Source organism: Callospermophilus lateralis, chromosome 12 (assembly GCF_048772815.1).
Source record: "Callospermophilus lateralis isolate mCalLat2 chromosome 12, mCalLat2.hap1, whole genome shotgun sequence".
Lineage (NCBI taxonomy): Eukaryota > Metazoa > Chordata > Mammalia > Rodentia > Sciuridae > Callospermophilus > Callospermophilus lateralis.
The window spans coordinates 97085031-97112696 of NC_135316.1; the positions used below are offsets into that span (position 1 = coordinate 97085031).

At 47.8% G+C, this 27666-nt stretch overlaps 1 protein-coding gene across 1 annotated transcript in view; it reads right to left on the reverse strand.

Moving 5' to 3' along the window:
• Abcc4 (ATP binding cassette subfamily C member 4 (PEL blood group)) overlaps positions 1-25667 on the reverse strand; it is a 223790-nt gene extending 198123 nt beyond the window's left edge. The window contains exon 1 of the mRNA XM_076871929.1: positions 25512-25667. Coding sequence (XP_076728044.1) covers positions 25512-25585 — 74 coding nt within the window. The 5' untranslated portion in view covers positions 25586-25667. The remainder of the gene's footprint in view (positions 1-25511) is intronic.
• Between the last annotated feature and the right edge of the window lie 1999 nt (positions 25668-27666).

Here is a 27666-nt window from a genome sequence, read left to right on the forward strand (position 1 = left end):
AGACATTAAGACAGGAATGCAAGAAGTTGTCTTCCAGCCTCGCTCACCTGACGCTGTTCTAAAAACTTCCCAAGCTCCTGTCTGCATGTCCCCTTGGCTGGGAGCAACTGCCCGTCCCCATCTTTACCCAGGACTGGACCCCCTCCCCTCCATCTCTCAACCTAATCACCTCCCAGAGAGGTCTCACTGCTGTGCGTAAGAAAACAACATGGCCTCCCTGCCTTTTTTCCTCTTTTCTTTACCCACTTACTATAGACCATTTGATGAGAAAAAAAAATAATAATCCATATTCATTTGTGGCTCTCTCCTCTACAATAAAATCTCCCTGAGACAGAAGCCAGGGCCTTCCCCTGGGCAACTGGCCGGGCACAGACAGATGCACCCACAGCAAGCCTTCATACGTGACTGACTCTCCCCAGCTGAGAAGCAGGAGTGAGACCAGTCAGACCCCTGGGCCACAGCAAGTCTCTTGCAACTACTTCCTGGAAAAGACGGGGAATGTGCAGGTCAGCAAAGGTCAGTAAATCATTCAACAGATGCCCCCCAGGTCCGCCCTAAGATTTTGTTCTTGAAGGAATGATGCGTTTTAAAGTCCTTTTAACTTGGCAAATAGTTAACTGCTGGTGAGCTTTTCTTGAAGAGTGCCAATGAAGGCTGCTAGAGATTCCTCTGGCCCAGCCTGGGGCTCCATCAAGGCAGGGGTGGGTAGAAGGGGAGGACCTCAGTGTGAGAGCATAGGGGGGCAGGAACCAATCTCCCAGCGAGACCCAGCCTGCTAGTAGCTCCCCCTCCCCTAAGACAGGGCCTCTAAGCCTCTGCACACTGACATTCCAGGCTGGATAACTGTTGTGGAGGGCTGTCCTGCGCCTTACAGCATGATTGACAGCACCCCAGGCCTCTACACTCAGGAAGTCAGTGGAATCTCCCCACTCCAAGTGGCAACAACCAAAAAAAAAAAAAAAAAAACATTTCCAGATGTTTCTTGGGTGACAAAAATCACATAGGTGAAAACCCCTGTTCTCAAGCCTTTCTGGAACTTTCTGGCAGCAAGTCCCTCAGCCACCCAAAAAAAAAAACCATCACCACACTCACTGGTTCAGTTCTCCTCTAGGAGTTCACCGTCCATGAATATAGTCTGTCCACGTCCACAAAGAATTACAATAAGATGGGGCAGGTGTGGTCCTGAGCAATGTACAGAACCTGCCTCTTGGCTTCCGTTCAAGTCTCAGAGCTAAGGGACCAGCATTCTAGCTCACCAAACACCCATCTCAAAGTGTGGTCCCCACAGTAGTCACAGCACCATTCCCTAACATGTTAGAATTGCAAATTCCTTTGGGCGGGGGGTATGGAGTCCAATAATAGAGCATTTGCCCAACATGTGTGAGACCCTAGTTTGATCCCCAACACCACAGCAAAATAAATAAATAAAATCTACTGTAGAAAGGCAAATCCTCAGACCCCACTTCAGATCTCAATCAGAGACTCTGAAGTGGGGACCAGCAATCTGTCTCCTATCAAGTCCTCCAGGTGAGGCAGAAGCAAACTGGAGTTTGAGAAACTGCTGTCCAGCGTGCTGTGACATGGCAAGTGGAGAGCATTCATCGGGCACATACACCAACAGTCCAACCCTAGCTCGTTATCAAAATCTCGACCTCCGCCTGGGCAATTTTAAAACAGAAACCCACAGGTTTCCAAGGCCCTGTCCCAAGTGCCTGAATCAGAGTAAAACAAAATGGGCCCCAACTGTTGGTCTTTGTAGGCCCACCACTCCCCGCCCCCAGCAGATCCTGGTCATCCACCAAGTCTAGGAACTATTTGTATAAAAAGAGAAGAGGCAAGCGGACTTTCCTAAAAAAGACACAAAACTTGAGCAAACCAGGAGAAGAATGTGGTGCTCACAGAGGAGACGAGGCAGAACAGAACAAGCTGTCCAGAAACACTTGCAAAGAGACCCTGCCCAGAAACAGCAGGGGCACAGAGGAGGGTGCCTCCCCTCAGACTCAGGAATGTGGACTTGATCCTGAAGGTACCAGGGAAACAGTAAGTTCTTAAGTTGCTTTGAAAGTGATGGACGGTGGAGGCCAGGAAGCCCATCAGGAACTGGATTTAAAGAAACAGAAAGAAAGTATAACAAGTTCAAATGGCCACAAGTCCTCACTCAAGCACACCACATCCACCCTCCCTCCCCTTGAACACCACAAACCCTACCTCCCTTTTCTTGGTCCTAACTCTGGAATCCAAACCAAGTGAACCAAAATCAGAACTTAAAATTCATCATCCTATTATGAATTTATCCTAGGAACTCAAAAACAAGCAACTGAAATCCAGAAACAAGTGCAAAGGAAAAAAAAATAGAAAGATAATGAGGCAAAGCGCCAAAATAAGGAAACAGAAGATTAGCAACTGTGTCAGAGGCAATTGGCCGACATCACAAAGTGCTGCGGAGTGAAAAGAGAGCCAGGCCATCGGAGAAGAGCATGCTCCTGGGCACACGCCTCACAGGAGGCACAAAAAAACAGAGTCCAACACATACATGTAAAAGATGGAGCTGCCCATGAAATGGGACAAAACCCCAGCTTTGAAGATGAAGCACATGCACAGCTGCTGTACAAATGGGGGGAAATGGCTTAACATGAAAACTCAAAGTATTTACCCAAAGCCTAACTAGATAACTGTGAAGGAGAAAAGACTAAAATGGGGGGACATTAGTAGCCAAGATTCACCCTGGGATATCTAAACAGGCCCTAAATCCATGACAAGTGATCTTATAAGAGGCAGAGCTGGGGGTGTAGCGCAGTGGTAGAGCACTGGCCTAGCATGCATGGGGCCCTGGGTTCAATTCCCAGGCAGAGGGAGGCAGAAGGAGATCCGAGTCACAGAGACTGAGGTGGTGCACACAAGCTAAGGGCTGCCAGCACCCGAAGTGGCCAGGAATATTCTCCCCCAGAGAGTAAGGCCCTGCCTGCACCTGAGGCTTAGGCTCCTGGCCTCCAGGACTCTAAGAGAATTAACTTCTGTTGTTTCAAAGTGAGGTGCTACAGCAGCCTCGGGAAACCAATCCAGTCCCATCACTACTATTCCCAATGGATGAGGAAAACTGGCCCAGAGCAGATAAAGTGGCCTGCCCAGGGGCACACAGCTCAGGTGTGATACAGCTGAGATTCTAATTCAGAGAGTGACAGATCGGGCTCTTACACAGCAAGTACAGGCCCCCAAGGGACCAGCTTATGCCTTCCCCTTCCCCCACTAGTAAGTGGAGCACTGTCCCTTTGGCCAGGGTGCACAGTGGGCATTTCCTCATGGGCTCTGTCCTTTCTTCCTTACTCTCTGCAAAGTCATCCAAGTCAGTGAAGAGGGGTTGGGAGGTCAAAGCAAAGGGACTGGAAAAAACAGGGTGGGAAGTGGGAGAGAAGGAGCTTGTGCAATAAAGAATTTGGCTAGATTTTGTTCCTCTTAAGTTTTTGGAATTTCCCAAGTCACAGGAATGGGACCTGACAGTTTATGCTAACAAGGTGACTCACAGCAGGCCCCCTGAGAGTTAATGTTAACAGTGACTAAGGATGGGGACTGCCCCAGAAAGACCAACCCTGTGTTGAGAGGTGTGGGCATTCGGCCAAGTGCTATGGGCCCAACCTCCAGGGTGCTAGAGGCCGACTTTGAGTCTATGGACTATGGGCCCATCAGTCATGCCTACAGAAGGTAACCCCAGAAAAAGCCCTAGACCCCAAAGCGTGGATGAGCTTTCTTAGTTGACAATACTCTGAATATTGTGGCACACTGATGTGCCAGTCAAGTGACATGTCCCGACACCACAGGATGAGACAAGGAAGACTCTCTCAGTCCTCACCCTGTGTTACTCTCCCTTTGACTGGTTCAAACTGGCATTTGTTCGCTATAGTAAAACTTTAATTCTAACTACAGCACTTTCCTGAGTCCTGTCATTCTTATTGAACCTAAGGGGTCACAGGAAGCCCCAAATTTATAACCAGTTGGTCAGAAGTAAGGATGGCCTGGGGACCCCTGACCCTGGACCTGGTGTCTGAAGGGAGGGCAGGCACAAGGGAGACTGAGCCCTTCCCTGCAAAGTTCAGACCCACTCAGGGAAGCTGGCATCTGAAGTCATCGCGAGCAGGGGCTCACATCTCAGGACACCCACTTCCTTAGCTTCTGCTAGCCAACAGGACAGCTCACCTTCAACTTCCCCAACATCTCCTTGTCCCCACCCCAGCTAACACAGGACTGCAGCCCTCTACCTGGCGCCTACCAGCCCATCACTGTCCCCATGCGTATTTCTACTGCAGGCACTAAAACCAAAAGACTAAAGATACTGGGAAAGTTCCCTCCTCTCACCATACTCTCCAATTGCAGAACAAAGTTCTCAAATTTCAGTCTGCAAGGAAACCACCTGAGAAGCATAAACCCAGATGCCACCTGTCAGGGCTGACTCCACAGACCTAACGTGGAGGCTGAGGACATGGAGGGCCATGCCTCACACTGAGGCTGGCTGGTAAATGGTAACCCAATCAAAATGGGTCAGAGCAGGAACATCCCTCAGAAACTCCAGGAGGGCCCATGAGCCCCAGAAAAAAACTCGCCTGAGAGCTCATGATCAGTTAAACTAGGCCCAAAAACCCAGGCGATGGGTCACGTGGCCCAAGGAAACTCAGAAAGAATAGGTGAACTATCCCTCCCTCACCCACCTGGAGAAGAAGCCCGAGAGAGGGGCTGGGAAGTGGGGATGCAGAATAGCACCTTGCAACCCAGACTAAATGGGAACACATGGGACCCCAGCCCTGTGTCCCCTCAGGTCCACCAGTCCTAAAGCGGCTCAGGCTCCAGACAGCTATGAGAAATGAGGGCAGCAATAGGGACAAAGTAAAAATGGGTTGTTAAGGACAACGGAGGGAACATGAGCCCCAGTGGGCCACACAGGGCAGAGAAGGTAGGGTGCAAGGAGGGTCACCTAGGAAGGAGAACTTGGACGCCCCTGGTTAAGAGGCAGACGGGGAGAGAGTGTCAACATGCTCAGAAAACCCAAATTGTGCTGGGAAACCACCAGCCTACTTCTGGGGCACAGAAGGTACCCAGGGTACCAAACAGTGGCATTCATATGAGGCAATGCTGCATTTTAAAAGGGGGTAAAACATGAACCCCTCTCAGTATATATACAGAGACTAATTTAGATGAAAGAGTAACAGTACATGTACATCAACGAAGAAGTAAAAGATATAACCCAGGATTTCTAATTCTTTTTGAGGATGGGGGAGAGGGGACATTTAGAATAAAAATCCTTTCTTTATCTGGGTGGTGGTTACCAGCGTGTTAACCTTATAATTCTTTAAGTTGCTTTTGTATGTGTGTGTGTGTAACCTTATAATTCTGTAAGTTGTGTGCATGTGTGTGTGTGTGTGTGTGTGTGTGTGTGTGTGTGTGTCCACGAACGCACGCACGCACTCACACTTGGGATTGAACCCAGGTCCTTGTGCGTGCAAGGCAACCACTTTACCAACTAAGCTGTATCCCCAGCTCCAAGTTGCATTTGTTTGTATCACACTCTATCTCTAACATGAAGGTTCAAAAAATGTGAAATGTGCCGGCATGATGGCACACGCATGTAATCCCAGTGACTTGGGAAGCTGAGGCAGGAGGATCACAAGTTCAAGGCCAGCCTCAGCAACTTAGTGAGGCCCTAAGCAATTTCCTGTCTCAAAACAAAAAATAAAATAAAGACTGGCAATGTAGCTCAGTGGCAGAATGCCAATCCCCAGTACCAAAAACAAAAGGTAAAATGAGAAGATGCTCAATGTGATTTTAATGGATAATTTAACAGTTTATATATAATCATATAGTGACCATTCCCTGGCTTTTCTAATGCAAATTACAAAACAAATGTATGGTGACTTAATAAAGTGAGGTTCTGTTTCTCCCCTTAATAAATGAAAAGCAATGAACGCCACTCCTCAGACTTGCCCTCCAGGGCAGGAAATGAGCAGGAAAGAGGCAAGACTAGATTGGCCAGGGGCTGACCATTGTCGACACCCCCGGATGAATACTCAGGGTTCATCTACTGTTCCCTCTACTTTTGTACATGCTGGTCACGTTCCATCATTGATGGAAGAGAGAAAGGAAGGAGGGAGACTGGGAGAAAAATCCCCATTAGCACGGGTCTTCTGCTCTGGGTATTACATAAGCATTGAGTTTTCTCTAGGAGATCACCCAACTATTGATACTAGTGCTGTCTGTGGTTAGAAATGAAATTGGTATGTTTTTGTCCAATCAACAATGACTGTACTTTTTTCATCTTTAACTTAATATAGTGATTCAACATAAGCAAATTAGGAAAGGAAAAAGGAAATAACACTGACCACTGAACCATATATACCTGGGTGGAGCTCACCTTACCTCCTAGTTGCCCCTGCCCTGATTACTCCTCCTTCCCTGCAGTGTGACTCTATTTCCTCAGCTCCCTTGTAGTGAGGCAGGAAAGGAGAAGACAAGTGAGCCATGACCAACCCTCTACCCTTCCCTCTTCCTACCCTGCACAAAGCAGCAACCAAGCTCCAACCAAGCAGACAACGGGGCCTGGCCTAGGTCCCTGCACATCAATACCCAGGAGATCTTGTTAAAATACAGATTCTGACCCACTGTGTCTAAGGTGGGGCCTGAGACTGTATTTCTCCCAAGCCCCAGGTGACGGCCATGCTGCTAGTGTATGGACCACTTTGAGCAGCTGGTGTGCAGACCACACTTTAAGCAGTAAGACTCAGGGCTGGGGATGTGGCTCAAGTGGTAGCGCGCTCGCCTGGCATGCGTGCAGCCCGGGTTCGATCCTTAGCACCACATACAAACAAAGATGTTGTGTCTGCCGAGAACTAAAAAATAAATAATAAAATTCTCTCTCTCTCTCTCTCTCTCTCTCTCTCTCTCTCTCTAAAAAAAAAAAATAAATAAATAATAATAATAAGTAGTAAGACTCTAGGCAGAGCCACCACCAGGGTTTCTGTTTCTGCTGCCTCAAAGATGGTGGCTAAATGATAAACAGTGGAAAATACACCCCAAAAAATAATAATAATAATAAAAGACCCAACCAGAAAGGGCCAGCTGGCCTTTCTTTCCTGGCTCATAACAAAGTTTAACTTGGGTCTATGATCAACCCCAGTGTTAAAAGTGCAGCAAGCAAATGAATCCGGAGACAGCTGCAGCCAGATCACGTTCGCGTGCAATGTGATCGGAGTTGGCCGGCTTCTATCAAAAAATATATCCACCACCCTGACGCAGGCACAGGGCTGTAAACACAGATCTCCAGAGGCAATCACAGCCACGGCACGGCAACACTGGCCTAGGAACAGAGGACAAGAAGACACACGCTGGGCAGCCCTTCGCGTCACAGAGGCCCCCACCAGCCGAGCAGATCACACGGAGGTGGGCACGGAAGTTGTTTATTCTCGGAGACCACAGCTATGATTAAGAGCTTATGAGTCTATAAAACCTGGGGAAATACTGGCAACACCTCAGCCTTCAACATCCTGGCAGTCCAGCGTCTGTGTTACCCTGTTTGTCCAAAATTGTCGGGAAGCAGATAAGAACTCGCATAGTCTCAAGGATACTGTGAAAAGCTCTGGGTTGCAGGGGAACCTTCTTGGTTGCTTGACTTTATGCTCCTTTTCTATTTACAAAGCAGACATGGGTCCTAATAGAAAGAGTACGCTGTGTGACATAGTGTCACAGGAAACTGGAAGAAGTGAGCAGGATTCCCACAGCCTCCCAGGAGGTTGAACCTCCCAGTTCAACCCTGGAAAACAGGTTGAACTCCATCCAAGCTCTTTTTTTTTCTCCTAATTCAAAAAGTAATTTATGTAGAACAAGGTCCATGTTTACTTGGAATCTTCCCCAAACCAAACATTTTCCCTGAGCCTGCAAACCGACAGCACATGACTTACAATTAATTCAGGCATTTTCTTTTCCTGAGGTCTCTTTCAGCTTGTGCAAGGGGCCTGTGGCGATCCAGGAGTGAGCTCCAGGGAACAAGTCCATCTTGCCATCCTTCTGGAGCTCGGTTAGCTTGGATCAGAGGTGGACCCCTGAGCAACTCTCTCAGTCTTTGCTTTATTCTGTTCCTGGTCCCTTCTGACCAGGACCTTCAGGTCCACCTGGAAGATTCAGGTTGTACCACCAAAGCCCTGGAGGAGCAGGTCATTGATAAATACAGAAAAGTTCAAAAGAAAGGAAGCATGAGCCCTGAGATAACATTGGGTACATTTCCTTCTGCTGCATGGACAGAGTCTGAGCTAAGACTTTGAGCATGGTGGACTCTCCCAGCCTCTTCCTGCTGGCCCCAGGCTTACCCCTAACGAGGCTGTTAGGGCTCCTTTTTCTGATGAAGCAAATTTCTCCTCTGGCTAGGCCACCAGACTGCCCTCTAGATCAGCATTCGGCAAGGTGACCCTCTACAGGGACTTCAAACTGTCTATATTTTTTATTTTATACATAAAAAGAAATATTTTGACATCTTAAAAATCTTTCTGGCTGGGGAGAGACTGCCCCGATGGAGCTAGATAGTTCTTAGAGATAGTGAGGACCCAGCTGTGCCAGGCCTCTGACACGTACAGAGTTCAGTCACCCCTGCAGGGCCAGGCCTCCTCTCTCTGGCCTGTCCAGCCCAGGCAGCAATGATCCTCTGCCAAGTACCATGTCCAGGGACCACACAGATAGCTCAGAGCCTGCCAGAAATTACTGACCTGCTCAGCAGCCCTGCCCTGGGTGGCCCAGACTCCCGTCACTACTGTCCCTCTGTCTCCTGATCACCCTGGTGCTTCCCCGTGTGGCCCTGAGTAAAGACAGGCCGGGCCTCCTATCTCTGGACCTGTAGGGAGCCGACTTTGCTTCCCAAGCCTCTCCTGGGTCTCTGTGGCCTACACCTGGGTGACAACCTTGCAGCTCTGGATGGAGCCCAGGGCCTGGCGCAAGCTGGCTGAGCACATCCTCAGCCCCCAGACTTCCCTTTAAATTTCTAATATTTAAGGTCCCACGGGAACATTCTGACATAGAGGCTTCAGCCCCAGCCTTGGCTTCCCTACAATCTGAAATTATGTTTTGGCAAATGGTATAAAGCACGCAGAGGAACAGGAAGGGGAACACTGTGATTTCACGATCAGGAAAAAGACTTGCTATTCAAGTAACTGAGCCTTGGTTTCCATTTAATTTGTATAATGTCACCACCCTATATTTTTAGGAAAGGGTAGAGGGTTAAATAAATATGCACCAATTTACGCTCACCTTTCTGGTACTTATCCATGAGCTAGTAATTGAGACTGCTTAAGCTCCCTAAAGGAAACACACAAGACCCTCACGGCTCTGTGGCAGAACTTAAGGTGTCATCCAAAACCACAATGCTCGTGTTGGCTTAGAACACAGAATCAACTTTCCATGAAAACCAGTCCTCTTCTCTGTGATTACCCGTACCATCTCCTGGGCACTGGACAGAGCTCTTGGCAATGACTCCAGACCTCGAATGGATTTCTCAGCCAAGCACCAACAAGCAGAAACAACTGTCAAAATATAGGTCAGGTATACCATATTTTATGCACATTACAGAGAAAGTAGGTAACAACACCCGTCCAAGGTAACAACGATTTAAAATGTAATAACATTTCTGCCTACTATTTAGAGTTAAGGGGAAAAGCTAATTATATGCTTTTCTAACTGGGCAATGCCATGTCAGTGGGACAGATTTTAGGAAAATTCCAGCTGAACCAGTTCATTCTTTGAAGCATTAGGTCAATTATGAACTTACCAACCCTCAGCATGAATAGCTGCATATTTAGAAAGAACAAAAACTTTCTTTGAAAAGCCTCCTGACATGGTCTATTAAAGGCTTACTTGGTAGGAAATAAATGAAGAGAGGGAAACTCCACAGCGGCTCTGAAGAGGGCACAGCTTTTGTGCTAACCTTGGTCTCCACGCTGAAGGTTCAGAGAGGCGTGGGGGCGATGCGGTGAAGGAGAACCTTCACTCACACGTGGCCCGCGGCTCCCGAACTGGCCTGCTCTGTCCCCACAGTCCTATACCCAACCCCAGCTTTCTGAATGCCAGCTCTTCCAAGCTAATCCAGTTGCCTCCGGCTGGTCTTTCTGCCCTCAACCCTCCACAAAGGCCACCTGTGCCACATCAAAAGGGGGACAGAGAGACAGAGCACTGCACACATGCAAACTCCCCAGGGTCAGGAACAGTGAGAGCAGCCCAGCCCCCAGGTGCAGAGCCAGGAGCAGAGACCATGCCACCCTTCTGCCTACCTCCAAAGAGGTCGGAACCTGAGGGACTCTCCCTCCCTCGTCCCCATGGAAGGAGCCCTTGGCCTTCTCACAACATGGGACATGGATGACACCTTTCTAACAACAAGGACACAACCCCGAGCCAACCATTCCTACCGGGAATCTCAATACCAGAGCTGCAGGAAACAGGAACCATAACACTCCTTCACTTACTGACTCCTACAGACACTGCCTCAAAGGCACTTTCTAGGTCCTGGACCACAGACAGGGTCTTAGGGAGCTCACACTGAGAATTGGGGGTGAAGGGGGAAAGGGGAACACAACCACGCTAAAGATGTAGGTTCAGAGGAACAGGGACAGAAAGCTCAACAGGGAGCCACTAGAGGGTGGGGGCGAGGCAAGAGAGAGACAGAGACAGAGACAGAGAGAGAAAGCGCACGCGCTCCCCAGTGACCAAGCACAGGGTGAGGATGTTGCAAGCACAGAGAACAGCCCTCAGGAAAGCCTAAGGCCTAAAGCACTCCTTGTGCTTAAGAAGTCCTTAAGCACACAGTATGCCACCTCTAACTGAACAGGGGTCACGGTCACGAAGAGAGTCCTACAGAAGGGAGACAGTGGGGAGCTGGGCACTACCACGGGCATCAAACTGGGCTACCATTATCTTCCTCCACACTGCAGGGTTAACAGTACACTTCAAGGACAGATGGAGCAACTAGCTCACACTGGAGCAAGGACCAAGATGCCATGCTGTTCAACAGCCAGGACAGTCACCACGAAGCGAAGGCCTCCCACATCAGGGTCCAGGAACCTGCTTCCCCAGCCTAGGCTGCTTCAGGAGATGCCAAAGATGGGAGAATCTCCCAGCTGTGGGGCCCAGTGCTTCTCCCAGCCCAGCCCACCAAGACAGAATCAGGCTGGAGGTCTAAGCCAAGGAGGTGGAGGTCTGCGTGACCACAGAGGCCCTCACCAAGGATGTCTGCGGGTGCTGGACAGCCCACCAGGCCCCCTGGGTCTAGCTTCCTATCCAGTGTGCTTACTACTCTGCCTCGTGTCTTGGGAACCAGCTGCTAATTTACAACCACCTTCGCTGGCTGGCTCACTCCCACTCTAGGACACTCCTATGGGCCCCACAAACTGGACCCTGCGCTGTCCTTGGTGCCTGTCATCATCCCCCCCTCCAACTTCCCTGACCTCAGGACTGCAACCCAGATGCCTACTATCTGGCCAGGCACCACAGCAGCCGAGTTTGACCCACTCCAAGGCCAGGCCAAGGGTCACCTCAAGACAGAGCCGAGAATGGACTTCACACTCCCCTTGTAGCCATTATTCTTTCAGGAAAAGCAAAGGTTACAGGTCATTTCTAAGGCACCCACTCAAGTGTGGAGAACAAATGATTCCACTAATTGTTACTCTGGGTAAAGTTTAGCAAATATTTACACCACCCTGTCCACAGTTCAGTGCGGATGCTCCAGGGAGAGGAGGCAGGTACAAACTTCAGCTGGGTTAAGGAATAAATTGCCAGCCCACCTGGGATACTCTTAGGAGAGAAAGGGATAGTTATTAATAATAATGTGACAAGAGTCCCTTTAGGTCCACCTGGACCACCTGGTACAGGTGAAAAGGAGAATTTAAAAGAGAGGCAGATCACAGCTCCAGGACCTCAGTGATTAGAAATTCTATGACTCTACTTTCAAAGAAAATCAAGGGGTGGTTCTCTTTAGCCTTTTCGGAGAAGGGCTGTCACACCAATCTCTTCCTTCCAAAATAATACAGGTATTGACACACAGGAACATGGCCTGGATGAAGACCCAAATACAGAGAACACAACCCTTTTCTCTACAATCTCCCAGAATGCCAAGACCCAGCAGGACCTGGGTGACACTTTAGAAATTAAGATTTGGGCTGAACATCAACTGCAGATTGCTTAAACCCAGGAGAGGAAATTCATTTCTGTCTGTGGTGTACTCTGGGAGAGGCACTTCTTAGGGAACTCATGGGCCGGAAAGAGCATTTCTGGACACAGTAAAATACAGTGTCATTGTAAGCACCACGTGCTCCATGAAGCCTGTCCTGGATCACACTGGCTCCTCACGGAAACACACTCGGGAATGTGACTCCCTGTCCTCTACCTGCCAAGGCTGCTCTGCGTGTGACCCTGGGCATCTGAAAAAGCTGAATCAGACAGCCCAGCCCCCTCCTCTTACTCACTTTGTTGCTTTTGGCAAGAAAATTAACCCCCTCTGCACCTCGGTTTCCTTAGCTGGAGGCAGAGAAAGTGGCCGCCCATGGCAACTCAGACTCAGGGCTGCGCTCTTGACTTAGGGGAGGCTTCCTCAAAAGTCAGGAAACCTTCGGAACTTCTGGGTGGGTCCTGCAGCGGTGAGGACTGCTGGGCTGGGCGAGGGGGACGCTGCCTCTGACTTCAGAAAGAGGAAGATGTCCCAGCCCCTCCCACTGCAGGGATTTTCATGGAAACAGGTAAATGGGGGTGATCTGCTGAGCCCAGGAAGGAAACACAGGATCAGAACAAAGGGAGGCAGATGAGGCCAGGAAGTGAGCACTCAGGAAGGAAGTGCTGCTCAGACTTCCCACCCCACTGGCTCACCAGCTCCCCAGAACCAGAGGACCTACTGGGCCAGACTGCGGGGAGTGGCCTGTTCCTGCCCAGCTCCCCAGGACGTCCCCCTGGAGGACACCCAGCCCCCCTCATGAAGACACCTCCATACGCCTGCCACCGTGGTCCTCATTCATGGCCAAGTTCACCTCTTCTGTCCTTGAGATCTAAACAGGTGAGAAAGGAAACAGCACCTGGGCTTTTCCTGTGAGACCCTGAGGGGAGTTCCTTCCACTGACCAGCACCCCTGCTTTTCACCTGTCACCAACTTCTCAAAGTAAAACTCCCCAAGAGTGGCAGCTTCTGAGACAGGGAATCGAAATGGCTTCAGGATCATCTGAAGTGTCCCCGTCAGAGATCAAGGTAACCAACTAAACCCTCAGGGCTACCTGTGCCACCCCGTGACGCGTCCCATCATGGCTACCACTTTCCTGCCTCACTCTGCCCTTCAGTAAAAAGGCCAGTTCCCGGATATCAAAGGCAATCAGTGCCCTCTCCATGATCCTGAGCTGGCTGCTCTGTGGGATCCCTTCCGGTTGCACCATATACTTCCTGTAAAGGGACTCTCTGAAAATACACCCCCTCTTTACAGGAAAGGGATCCGTGGAGATGAGGCAGCTTTGTGGAATTTCCTTGAAGAGATGTCAAGGCAGCCCCTCACAAAAAGAACCAAAGTCCCTGAGAGAGAGGCAGGGGGATGGAGAGGAAGAGAGATCCTATTTTGGATTACTCAAAGGAGCTAATTTTCTTTTTCTTTTTTATTTATTATTTGTAGAGGGACACAATACCTTTATTTTATGTATTTATTTTTATGTGGTGCTGAGGATCAAACCCAGGGCCTCGCACATGCCAGGCAAGCACTCTACCACTGAGCCACAACGACAGGCCTAATTTTCTTTAGAAAAACAAAAAAAAAAAAAGGAAGAAGAAACAGCAGCAGCAGTACCTCATGATATTCTAAAGGGGGAAAGGAAAGAGGGTTTGGGGTTTGCCCAAGAGAACAACCTCTCTTTTCTCAATTATTAACCATGGATACCCTAAGGACCTACTATATGGGGTTTTCTAAAAAAGCAAAAGTTTGGGAATTTGCATACAGCTGGAAAGGACAAAGTTCAGAGCAAAAGCCTGAGTCATCCCACCTTCTCAGAGAGCACAACCACTGGACAGCCTTCTGCCAGGGACGCATGCCACCTGGCCTTGGGGAACTCACCAACAAAAATAGTGATCTTACTTCAAGTGCAATAATTATACTTGGAACAGGGAAACTGCTTGTCCAGGGTCAGAACATGCTCTCCTCCTCTGCATTAATCCATAAGATAGCACTGCGAAGGGTTTATAGGATAGGCTGCACACCTGAAGAGTTTTAGGAATCATACCTAAATGAGCAGGCCAAGCACAGGGTCAGAGTCCTTGGGGACCTCAGTCTCCTACAGAACAATCACCACTATACCCAGAAGCTCTCATACCTGACAGCCAGCGGGACCAGCGCAGCCAAGGCCTCTGCAGGGCACCGGGTTAGTCTTCTCAGGCTGCCGCCGTAAAAAAGTAAGATAGCCTGAATGGCTTACACTCTTGCACAATCCTGATGGCTATAAGTGCAAGATCAAGGTGGCAACGGGGTTGGTTTCTTCAGAGGCCTCTTCCCTGGGATTAGAGATGGCTGTCTTCTCTCTGCATCTTCATATCCTCTTGCCTCTGTACGTTTGTGTCCAAATTTCCTCCTCTTACAAGAACATCAGTCGGACTGGATCAGGATCCACTCTAATTTACTCTCAATTGCCCCCTTAAAGAAGCTTGTGCCTAAATACAACTCCATTCTAAAATACTAGAGGTGGGGCTTTCAACACACGCATTTTTGAAGGCCACAATTCCACCATCACAACTCAAGTGCTGGAAAAGGCAAGTCTAGCTCTGCTGGAGAACCAGGGTCTCCCTGGAGCCCATGTAAAACTGAGACACAGAAAAGACCCAGTGTGGGACAGGAGGGCTTAGGTCTTCCTGAAAGCACAGTGGCCTTCTTGGTTTGCTCAAGAGGGGGCTCTTCAGCTGTGGTTTAAGATAGGTCCCGAAATCAGTTCAGTGCTCTGACCATGATCGGCACTTTATTTTGTTTAATGAAATCAAATAGAAAATACCAGTATAGGCCTGGGGCTGGGGCTGGGGCTCGGTGGCAGACCGCTTGCCTAGCATGTGCAAGGCACTGGGTTTGATCCTTAGCACCACATAAAAATAAACAAATAAAATAAAAGGTTTTGTAGATGCTGTCCATCTACAACTACAAAAAAAAAAAAAATTTTAAGAATACCAGTGTATTATAGTGACTAATTCATAAAATAAGGATTGTTTTTGAAACTTTTGTTTCTGTTAAAATACACATACATTAAATGTGAGAAAAAAAGAATACAGGCGTCTTGGGTCATCATATAAAATTTGTAGAACAGGATCAAAACATTTTTTAAAAACTGGACTCCTTGCTTTCCTCCACTACAGCCAGCATGATAGTTTTTCCTGCTGGGTATCTCATGCTGAAAGGCAGAAGACCGAAAAGATGAAGCCTGGAGACTCTAAATCTGCACAGCCTGGATTCAAATCCTGGTTTTGCCAGTCACTAGCTGTGTGACCTCAGGAAAATGTCTTAACCTCTCCATAACTCAATTTATTCACTTTTAAACAGGACATGATAAAGCAGCACCTCAGAATTTGGGGGAGGATTAAATGAGTTAACATGCATAAAACACATAGCAGGAACTGCACAGGTGTTTGCTGTTGGTGATGACACCATCCATCATCCCTGAAGCTGTCCCAGGTCCCACTTTGCCAAGGGGCAGCCACTCACACTTCCAATCCCTGACCCTCACCTCCAGCCCTGGACCCTGCTAACCATCGGTGCCTCTGGCTTTGACCAAGTTTTTTAAAACAACTTTCATTGTGATCAACAGAACCAACGGGCTCTAGACCTAGAGGAAGGGAGGGAGCAAGTTGCGATTTCTTTTATCCCTGTAATTAGCATCCCTTCCACTAGAGGGAAAGCAGATGGTCCGATCACAATTAGTTGAAGTGTCAGCAAAGTTGTCCTAGTTGTTTGCTCAAGCATGGTATCCAAGTGCTATGTGCCAGGGCCCACACAGGCACTGGGGACACACAGTGACAAGCGCACAGGCAGGATCTGAGATGTATGGAGCAGTCACTGAGCCCCCTGGCTAACCCAACCTTCCCAGCAGACATCCCCAGTGTGGCATCCAACAGAGGCTCAGAAGTACTTATGGAGCCCCGCGTAGGAAGGGGCCTGGGCTCACTCTCCACTCTGACCCCAGCACCTATGACCCAGAGGTGGCATCACGTAGCATCAGAGAGCAAGGACTCTGAGCTAGGCCACAGACCTGGCTGTGAAGCTCAGCTCGGCCACTCACAGGCTGTGACCTTGGGAAATCACAGAACCTAGCATGTTTGTTATGAGGATTAAATAGGCTAGTCTTTGTAAGGTACCTAAATAGTTCTCTGCCTACAGTAAGTGCTGCTCAACACTTTAAAAAAATAAAAAGCGGGCTGGAGATGTGGCTCAAGCGGTAGCGTGCTCACCTGGCATGCATGCGGCCCAGGTTCGATCCTCAGCACCACATACAGACAAAGATGTTGTGTCTGCCGATAACTAAAAAATAAATATTAAAATTCTCTCTCCCTCTCTCTCCTTTCTCTCACTCTTTCAAAAAATAAATAAATAAATAAAAAATAAAAAGCATCTGACATATAGCAGGTCCACATTCTTGGAATAATGGGCTAAAAGTTGGTTAATGGGCAGGTTTTCAGCAACAGGATACTGGACAGGAGGAGCCTGGGCTAAAGCAGGGGAACAGCAGGCCATGGATGCAGCAGGGAAGGAACAGCTCACTGAGTGCCCGGGGAATGTGGGTAACTGCGAAGGAAGAAAGCCTAGCTGGGCCCATGCCAAGAGAGCATCAAACACCAAACAAGACACCGTGGTAGCTCCGGAGCACAAAGCTGGGCTTGCGGAGAAGAAGCCCATAGTGTGTGGGGCTGGAATCAGGAATCCCTGAGGCCTCTAGTCAAGACACTGCATGGACCAAACTCCCTGTCACCGACCAGACACTTCCCCACATTCAGACTACTAAAAGTGCAAACCTGGTTACCAGGTGAGGCAGTGCCATTCCTGGAAAAGGGGGTGCCGGCCAGCAGAGCTGAGTGGGGCAGTTTCCACCATGTTGCTCATCTGTGGAACTACTTTCCAGAAGCTTTTTTTTTTTTTAATAGCTCTATTAAATCGAACCCAGGGCCTCACATGTGCTAGGCAAGCGTTCTGCCACTGAGCTACAGCCTCAGGCTTCCAGAAGCTTTCTTTAAGGATGGAGCAACACCTACTTATAATTTTCAATATATTTCCACAGAGAGTGATCCAGGTTTGGGCATGAATTAAAGTTCCCTCTGCTGCATTTTTTTTAAAAGACAGCTTCATTTCTAGTGGGCAGTCAACAAACAGGTTATTTATCTACTCACCACAGATGGATATTACACGCTGCACTACTTCCATATTATTTCCCTGCCGACTTGCCCTGCTTGACTGGAGAGAGGCAAGAAAAATAAGTAAAGAAACTTTATCGTATCATCCTTAAAATATAATCTTGAAAGGGCTGAGGCTGTAGCTCAGTGGTAGAGCGCTTGCCTAGCAGATGTGAGGCCCTGGGTTCGATCCTCAGCACCACATAAAGATAAATAAGTAAAGGTACTGTGTCCATCTACAACTAAAAAAAAATATTAAAAAAAAAAAAAAAAAAAAGAATACATTACCTGGGGTTGGGAGTATTACTGGCAGAGCACAACCTTTTGCACGCATGAGGTCTTGGGCTTGATCCCCAGTGTTACACAGACAGACACACACACACACACACACACACACACAAAGAATGCCTTACCTACTTTACAGTGAACAAACTATGGTGCTTAATGAACACTCAGAATTCATATTAGTGCCACCTTTGGGTTCTGCAGCACTGAGACCCCTTTAAGCCCTCGCTACCATGTTAAGCCACTATGGTCACCCATATGCTCTAGAACAGGTCAAACACCTGTCGAGCTGTTGAGGGATCACTCCAACAGGTGACAGGAACAGAGTGATCAATTATGTACAGTACATATCTCATTCACATCCTGACAAATAAGACACACCAGTAAAGATCTGCTGATAAATCTGATTTATTATATGAGCAATCTTACACTCACAAGTGTGAAATTCCTATTCTATTCACCTTGTGAGCTCAATCAATATCTGGCACAGGGTGAAGAAATAAACACAGGGACAAGGAAGCCAAACTCTTACGTTCTGGAATTTAATGGACCTGACTCTATTCACAGCTCTTTCCTACCTGGACGACCCTCTGCATGTTCCTGACTCTCTAGCCTCAGTTTCTTTCACCTGTAACATGAGGACAGAGTCAACTTCAACAAGAGGTGACTATAAAGATCAAAGGATTCAATATCTCTAAGATCCCTGGCAAACAACCAACCCCCCTTGCCCCACTGCCACCTGCTGGGCACCCACATGGATGACCATGTTCCATTGTGATCATGGTTTTCATGGTTTGAGATCAACAAGAAAGAAACCTGAAATGGGTTAGGGATGAGGGCAGTTGGGAACCCTCATCCAGAAAAATGGAAATACATACTGAAATGTTTTTGACCTTTGGGAAGCTGCTAAGTCAGTGGTCCGGGGTTATCAGTGTCCCTCAAAACCTCCAAGGAAAACTTTTAAAAATACCGATGCTGCCAGGCACTGCGCACACACCTGTAATCCAGCAACTCAGGAGGCTGAGGCAAGAGGACTACAAACCCTGAATATTTACTACCTAGCTTTTTCCAGAACATGAACTGACCCAAGTTCTGGACATCTGATAGAGCAGTGGGCAAAACAGATAACAGACCCTATAAATAAAAGAGCATGGCCGGGAAATGTTATTTATAAAAGCAGGCAGTAGGCTGGATTGGACTGCAGGTGTGGTCTGCCAAGCTTTGGTTAGAACATTATCTAGAACACAGCAAGCCTTCAAGATAGCCAGGTGCAGCAACACATACCTATAATCTAAGCAGCTTGGGAGGCTGAGGCAGGAGGACTGTAACGTCAAGGGCAACCTCAGCAATTTAGAAAGACTCTGTCTCAAAATAAAAAATAAAAAGGGCTGGGGATGTAGCTCAGTGATAAAGCACTCCTGGGTTCAATCCCCTGTAAACACCCCCCCCCCCAACTGTATAAACATTGAAGAAGTTAGGTAAAACACTACCCTTGGTCAGATCATAGGTAGGATATTATATCACATTAACATAAAGACATTACTAAACTGCAGATCATTTGGTTTAACCACATGGATGAGGGTATGGAAACCCTGCCATCCAAGGGCAGCATGGGAACAGGAAACACTGTTCTTCAAGACAAGATTTAATGAGGACATGAGAGCTGCCAGAATACCAGAAAGGCCAGCATGTGAAGGAAGGTAAATCAAATTGACTTAAGTGTAGACAACAGACAAAGGAGTAAAACAGCATAGAAACTACCCAGAAAGAAAACCATGGCTTGCACACTATAATCCTGGCATCCTGATCTGGGGCCATGAGAGTCCAACAAGTAATTTCCCCACTGCCCAGTCCTCAAGGGATTCCTGAACTGACTGTGGGCTGGAAGAAGAATCTCCCTTTGATCTAGTACAGATTAAGTATCCCTTATCAAAAATGCATGGGGCCAGATTGCTGCAGATTTCAGTTCTTTGGATTTTGGAGTTTTACATAAATTTGATGGGTGAACAACTCTGTTATGGTTTGGATATAAGGAGTCTCCCAAAAGCTCCTATGTTATTAGTGCAGAGGTGAAATGATTGGACTGTGGTGCCCAACCTCTCTGGACCTCCCCATCCTCACTGCGAAGCATGATATCCTGTCATATTGAGAACTAAACTGCATGAGAGTTACATGCTAAACTGAGTCAAGTTCAGAGCCTTCGGACAGCATTCTATAGGCATTATGATCCAGAGCATTATTAGCAAAATGAATCCATCTGATCCATGCCTCTCAATGTGTGGCCTGAGGATGTTAGGTGAATTGACTATTAAAATGCAGATTCCCAGGACAGACTTAACAGAATCATAATATACCTGGGAGTGGGGTAGGAGAGCCTGGCATCTGACCTTTTTTTTTTGGGGGGGGGGGGGGTTGTCAGGGATTGAACCCAGGGGTCCTTTACTGCTGAGCCACATTCCCAGACCTTTTTTATATTTTATTTTGAGATAGTCTTGCTAAGTTGCTTAGGGCCTCGATAAGTTGTTGAGGCTGTTGAACTTGTGGTCCTCCTGCTTCAACCTCCTGAGTCACTAGGATTATACATGTGCATCACCACACCAGGCTCCCTGCAGCTGCGTATTTAACAGCAGCTGGAAAACACTGCTGATGCAGATAAGTACAACCTTTAACATCTAGAGAAAATCCCATGCTAACCTCTGCTGACTTTCATTTTCAGTTATCTTTAAGAATACTCATAATAAAAAAGATAACAAAAGGACTAATCTTTAATGGATGGAAAACTTATTTTCCTCCTTCTGGAGGGCAGGTACCTTTTCTCTCCTCAAAAATATGGCCCTCTTTGGGACTATTATAAATAAGGAAATAACTGCTCATTATGAAAGGCTGACCAAGGCTAGAACCAGGCTTCAGGCATCCACCAGCCCCCAGAACTTCCTGGGCTCTCCTGAGTCCTTAACTCTGACAGGTTGAGAGGCATTAACCATCCTCTCCCAGAAGATTCACTCACACACAGCCACCCTGAATTGTCAAGGTCAAGGTCAAGGACAGGACTGAGTGAGTTCAATTTCAAATCCTAGACTCCCTCCCAATACTCTGGGCTTTCACCTCTACACCAGTCACACACACTGACTCATCAAAGAAATGCCTGCAAGGGCTTACAACTCATAGAGGAAAGGCAAGGAGGCAGCTCCTGGTGATGGAGACAGACAGGGTTCCTTGGCCCCATGGAAAAGGTGTAAGGATGACTTAGGATGAAGCTCACCACGTCCCTGGTATCCAAACTTCACAACCCAGCAACAGCAGAGCACTGGACCAGAAAGTACACCTCAAGGAGGCAGGACAATCAACATAATCAGGGTCTCAAGGGGACTCAGAAAGACAAACTATCCACCTGACACATTGCAAGGGACACTAGTTGACACCTTTCATGCAGGGCTACCAGGACAAAGGCAAAGGAAAGAAAAGTAAAGGAGATTAAAATTCTAAAATGTGTTACACTATAAAGAATTAGCAGCAAATTTTAATACACCTTTGGGGGTGTACCCTGTCTTGTTTGAGGCTATAATTATTATATAAAATTGCCAAAAGTCAAACCATGCTTAAGGGAGAAGAAAAGAAATCAGGTCAAAGAGCCTGGAAAAATAACTCAGCCTCCGTCTACAATATTTGGACTTCTGACTATTAATGAAGAATAATAAGAAAGAGATGCATGCAGGAGATATTCCAAAAACGGCACCAAATATTAAAATTCCACTTCTATGCACTAACTGAGGGCCTCAGGATGCCAAGCCATTTACATTTCCACCCTTATGTCATCAGCTTTCTCTAAGATGAGTCTCCAGAGAGTCCATATTGTCACCAATGGCAGTTTCTACAACAGTTCGGGCTTTGCAGGATGACATCTCACCAACTCAGACACACAACGCGGAGCAAGGATTTAACCATTCTCTGCAGACAAAATGCATCTGACTCCAGGATCCACTCAATAACCCCCTTTAGGGAAAAGCTTCACTGTTAACCTTCCACCTGCTGCTAACTGAAGACCTCCTCACCAGAGGCCAGGCAGAGGAGGCAGAGCACACCCAAGAGGCTTGCTGAACAGCAGGGAGTGGCACGATTCCTGGGAGTCTCAAGGGCTTGGACAATCAATCTCATGCTCAGCTGGACAGGGTTCAAAAATCATACCACCTGTTTTCAGTTACAGAGGAGAAAAAAATTCAACAAACAGTGATGAAAAAATGTGCCATTTTAGAAAAAAAAATGGGCCTACCTTATATCAAATACAAAAAGAAATTCTAACTGCCTTCATTTTTTTTTTAGGAATGCAATAAGAAAATAGCTAACAGAAAATGCATACAGAGATATAGGTGATCCTGGAAACTTAATCAGATATATTAATAGGGCTGAGCGTGTAGTTCAGTAGTAGATGCATGTTTAGCCCACCCAAGGCGTTCACCTCAAAGCCCCAACACACGCGCGTGCAAACACACACACACACACACACAGTGTTGAGGGCCACAGTTTAGTGGGAATGACACCTGGCATTTTGCTAGAGGGAATGGTTGAAAGGTGACCCTGCTCCGGGATTAGGGTGGATCCTTGTGGGGGAAATAGGGCAGCTCCCGGATTAGGGCGGATCCTGCTGGGATTAGGGGGGATCCTGCTGCCTCAGGTGCCCGCTACTTTGGAGTTCCCTTGAGTTCTCTCAGGGTTCCTCTCAGGGTTCGGGGAGAATTGGCGGGAATTGGAGGGAGTGTGTTCCCAGGAAGTGTGTGTAGAGTGCCAGTAAGAGTTAGGGAATAAAGAGTTGCTTTTTGAACCTACAAGGCTTTGTGGTGGCTCGGGTTATTTTGTGCCCAGCCAGACTGGGGCAAAATTGCACCAAAATATGGGCATAAATAAACATGTGTAATCATTAGAAATAAATGATGTTCAACTATAATGAAATACTGAACAAATTATAGTCATTATCATGTGTAGAATATTTAGTACTATGAACGATAACTATCAAAAATTAAGAAGAAATCAAGATTCAAAACTATTTACAGTTTTATAAAAAGCACGAATGTATGGGTATGTGTGCTGATGTGTGAAGATGTTTAGGGCAAAAAAAAAAAGTTTAGGGCGAAGACCAACTGAAACAGCTACTGTACCCAGATGACAGAAATCATCCTTATTCCTTTCCTGTCTCAAGTTTTAAATTTCTTGCAGAAACAGAAAACAAAATATTGTTTTCAAAAATCCACAACCATTATCAATAGCCATAATGTATGGCCCAAATCCAAAATGCGTCATGAATACAACAAAATTCCAGTGGCACATTTTGTATAAAAGTCAGTAAGCTAGTTACTGGCATCATTTGGGTAGGCAGCTACAAGTTCAGAAAGCAGATGAAATTTGAGAAGAAAATCAAATACCCAATAAAAAGGTGAAGAATCAGTTTTTCTCTAAAGTGGGCATTGTCTCCAGGAGGCCACTCCCTGGCTATAGTTTCAGTTTCCATTTTGCTGCAAGGTGGGATACACAAGGATAGCACTAAGTGGCCTCAGACTTTACAATTTCTCGAACTACAGAAGGTAAGTAAATAGAGAATGGTCACCAGTGAATTTCCAGGTACAACCCCTTTTAAAAGTAAAACACTGGAATAGCAAGGCCCACAGAAGCAGGTTAAAGCTGTGAACCATCCTTAACCTTAAATTAGCCCCACCTGGAATACACACACAACACACACACACACATACATACACACACACACACACACACACACACACACACAGTTTCTGGTTTTACTGAACCAGTCTGGAATAGATGCTAGAGACTTTGTATCTCTATCAAGGTCCCAGCTGATACTAATGCTGAAAATCCGAACACCCCACTTTGAGAACTGCCCCAAGAGATGTTTCATGTTCATCATCTTCAAAAAATAGGAATGTTGCCAGGCAGAAGACTGAGGCAGGAGGATTGCAAGTTCAAAGTCAGCCTCAGCAACTCAGTGAGGCCCTAACTAACTTAAGGAAACCCTGTAATAAAAAATAAAAGGAGCTAGGAATGTGGTTCAGTGGGTAAGGACCTATGGGTTACATCCCTGGTACCCCCACACCCCCCCCCAAAAAAGAACACAGGAATGTTAAGAACTTCCCCTGAGAAACTCCAGCCTGCCAGAACAAGGGGAACAGCCCCGAGTGCACTCAGGAGCAAACTCCCCAGTGAAGATACTCAGTACAGCAGTTAGGACTATCCAGGTGGGGACTGTGTTCCAAACCTTAGTAGTAGCAGTGTGATCCTAGGCAACTTAACCAAAACATCTCAGCTTGAGTTCAAATGTAAATAGAGATAATGGTTCCTTCCCCCCCAACTGGGAAACAAAAATGGTGCCCACCCAGTCATCAACTCGTTACCTTCCCATTTCCCTGAATCTATTCTATCTACATTTTTTTAAATGACAGGATGTCACTTTGTTGCCCTCACTAGTCTCAGACTCCTGGGTTCAAGTTATCCTCCTGCCTCAATGTCCCAAGTAGCTGGAACTACAGAGATTCACCACCAGGCCTGGCTTTCCCTGTGCCGACATTCTGAAAACCCACAAATGGAAAGTGAATGGAGAGTTCTGTGACCTGCCTGAAGGAGACAGTTTGCCTACTTTGAGTTATGTTTTATGTTAACCACACCCATATTCCTTCCTCCACCACACCCCTCTTTCTCCCTGAGGGCCTCCAATCTGCCAAGAGCAGGTCCTTAAACCTCTGAATACACCACAATTAAAACAACAAGAGATGACTAGTTTTCTTGGGATTCCCTAGGTTTTCCATTAAAAAGGAAATACCAGAATAAGTGGGAAAGATGAAAGAACTGAAATCAAGAAACAAAAGCTATTCTAATCAACCAAGTGTGATTAAATCCCAAAGGCTCCGTCCACATTAGTAACCACGCTGCTAGATGCAAATAATAGGCCCCTTTATCTAAAATCTTGTCACCTATTTCCTCCAGCAAGCCTGGTAAGGCTGGGGACCTCCCAGCTCTGGACCACCAGTTGTTTTAGGAAAAGAGTTTGCATCAAGCCCATAGATCACCTCTCCCAAGACTAGACAGCCCACCTCAAAGACAGAAATGAAGATTTCACCAAAAAGGGAAAGGGTCTGGTCAAAGACATACTACAGAGTGGCTTTGCCTATCCCCGCCAAAAGCAAAACGTGGAGGCAGTTTCTGTTTAAGAATAATGTCCCCATTCATCCATTTAAAATAGTAATAGCCTTATTTTACATGAAACCTGTCATAACTAGGTACCACGACAGAAAGCCAGGGTCATAGAGACCAAAGATTCAGACACTCAGTCACAGACACGCGGGCACACACAGGCGGAGCAGGTGCAGCAGGAATGAGCCGTGCAGTAGGGAGAATCAGAGGGGTAGGGGACACCATTGGGAGATGGCACTAGCGGTTCCAGGACGTTAATCAGGCTGCGAAAAGGGCAGATTTACAGCCGCTTATTTAAACTGGGGGAAAAAAAGTGCATTTTAATGCGGTAAAGCTGCGAATCCCGGGCGGTAGGTGGGCGTGTGGGGGTCCCGGGGATGCTTCCGCTGGGCAAGATTCCGCCTCCGGACAGACTCGTTCCCCGCCTCTGCACCTCCCGCTGGGCATCGTCGGCAGAAGGGGTCTCCACCTGCGCCCGCCACCAGGTCCCCGCGTCCCCCTCCACCAGCTCCCCGCGTCCCCCTCCCCGGCGCACACGCCGCGCACCGGCCGCGCACAGGAACGCGCCCGCTCCCGGGAACGGCGACGCGGCATCGGGCGCGAGCCGGGCGGCGGCGGCGGTTGGTACTCACCAAAAGAACACGCGCGAGCAGAGGTTGGCGTCCTGCAGCGGGTTGGGCTTCACCTCCGGGTGCACGGGCAGCATCTTGCCGCAGAGCTGGGGCGCGCGGCTCCGGCGGCGGTGGCTCGCGAGCTCCTGCTCCTGGGATGCTGCAGCTCGGGCAGTCGCGCCGGTCCGCTCGGCGGGAGCCAGACAATCAGCCGCTTCCGGGAACCGGGCGCCGGCGGCACGCCCCGTCCCCGCCTCCCGGGCCGCCTCGGGGCGCCCGCTACGCGCCGCCGCCGCCGCAGCCGCTGCCGGGAGCCCAGAAGCGGCGAGCCCAGCGCGAGAGCACCCAAGGTCCCTTAGGCCGTCCGCTCAGGGAGCCGAGGGCCGTGCACAGGTGCAGAGTGAGGGCCGCGGAGGCGCCTGAACAGAGGGGCCACGCAGCACAGTACCCGGCGCAGAGGCACCCACGTGCTGGAACCAGGACCCGGCAGCAGACTTTACAGAAGTTCGAGATCAGCGCTAAGGCACCGACCCTGAAGGTGGCGAGGGCGGTGCTGGATCCGCCCGCCCCTCCTGCTCAGAACCGCCCCCTTGGCTGAGGGTTTCCGAAGACCTGGAGAAAGCTGCTGGGCGGCTTCGGCAGCCCGCCCCCTGGCGCGTTGCCCTCCTGTGGACCAAACCGGGCGCCTTGGGAGGTTCTCCAACCTGCGGGCCAAGCATTTGACCTCGGACCGCAGCAGGGTTTAGCGTAGATTATCTTTGTAGAGCAGCAAGACCTAAAGACAGGCAGGTAACAGGAGATTAGAGTTTAAATGGTTTGGGAAGATAAATGAATGCTGTCACTGGGAGGGTTTTTGGCACCCTGAGCTTTGGAACCTCTGAGCTTTTCGCTGCCCGCCTAGGTTGGAGGAAGGAGATATTCGGAGAGACACTCCTGCTGTATGATCTTTTTATTGGCGCCCTGAAAGCCTAGCAGAATAACGGTGGCAAAAGGGACAAAAGGATACAGGTTACATACATTTCTCAGTGTCTTACCTCGCTTTTAACCGTGCCTTGTTCAATAAGGTTATCATTATTTTTCAGAAGAAACAGATTCAAAGGCAGCTGGTCCAAGGTCTTAGGTCAGTAATGATGATACCTGATTCGTGTGCAAGTCTGAGTGTAAGCATGGTCTGGCTCGTTGGGAGATAATGTGTTTGAAAAGTGCCAGAGTGTTCTGATTGAATGAATAAATGTAAAAATGAATGAACAAAATCTTTTTCCTAGCTTTTGGAACTCCCAGTCTTAGTCCTCAATCACGTGTGTTGCCAATTTCAGCAGCTTCTCATCCTTGCAAACCTAAATGAAGAAAGATCAAAGGTTACAAGTTCATGGTGCTAGTAACAAGATCATTTTATCCTATTCTGATCATTTCTCATACACATGCACTAAAATGATCTGATTATTAATTTAAAGAAAGCTTCACTATCCGATGAGCAACTTGGAAGGCTGCAGTAGGAGGATTGCTAATTCAAAGCCAGGCTCAGCTATTTAGTAAGACTCTGTCTCAAAAAGGGCTGGCATTGTAGCTCAGGGGTAAAATGCCCCAGGGTTCAATCTCCAGTACTAAAAAAGAAGAGGAAGAAGAAAGAAAATATTACTGTACACAAACATTTATTTAAAAATCAATGCAGCCAGGGGCAGCGGCTCTTAGCTATTCTGGAGCCTGAGGCAGGAAGATTCCTTGAGCTCAGAGTCCAAGGCCAACCTGGAAAACTTATCTATACCCATCTCTAAAAAATAGTAGTCCTGGTAGTACAGGTAATCCCAGGGATTTGGGAGACTGAGGTAGGAGGATCTCAAGTCTTAGACCAGCCTGGGCTAGTTAGGAAGACCCTGTCTCAAAAATAAAAAAATTTTTAAAAAGGGCTAGGGATACCCAGACATGGTGGAACACCTGTAATCCCAGCAACTCAGAAGGCTGAGGCAGGAGGATTGCAAGTTCAAAACCAGCCTCAGCGACTTAGTGAGACCCTGTCTCAAAAATTAAGTGGGCTCTGGGGATGTAGGTCAGTGGTAGAATGCCCCTGGGTTCAATTGCCCATACCACTTTAATAATAAATAAAAGATAAGTGCATAAGAATGACAAAATGTTAATAGTTTTTGTTTGTTTGTTTGCTGACTCATAGGGGTTTATT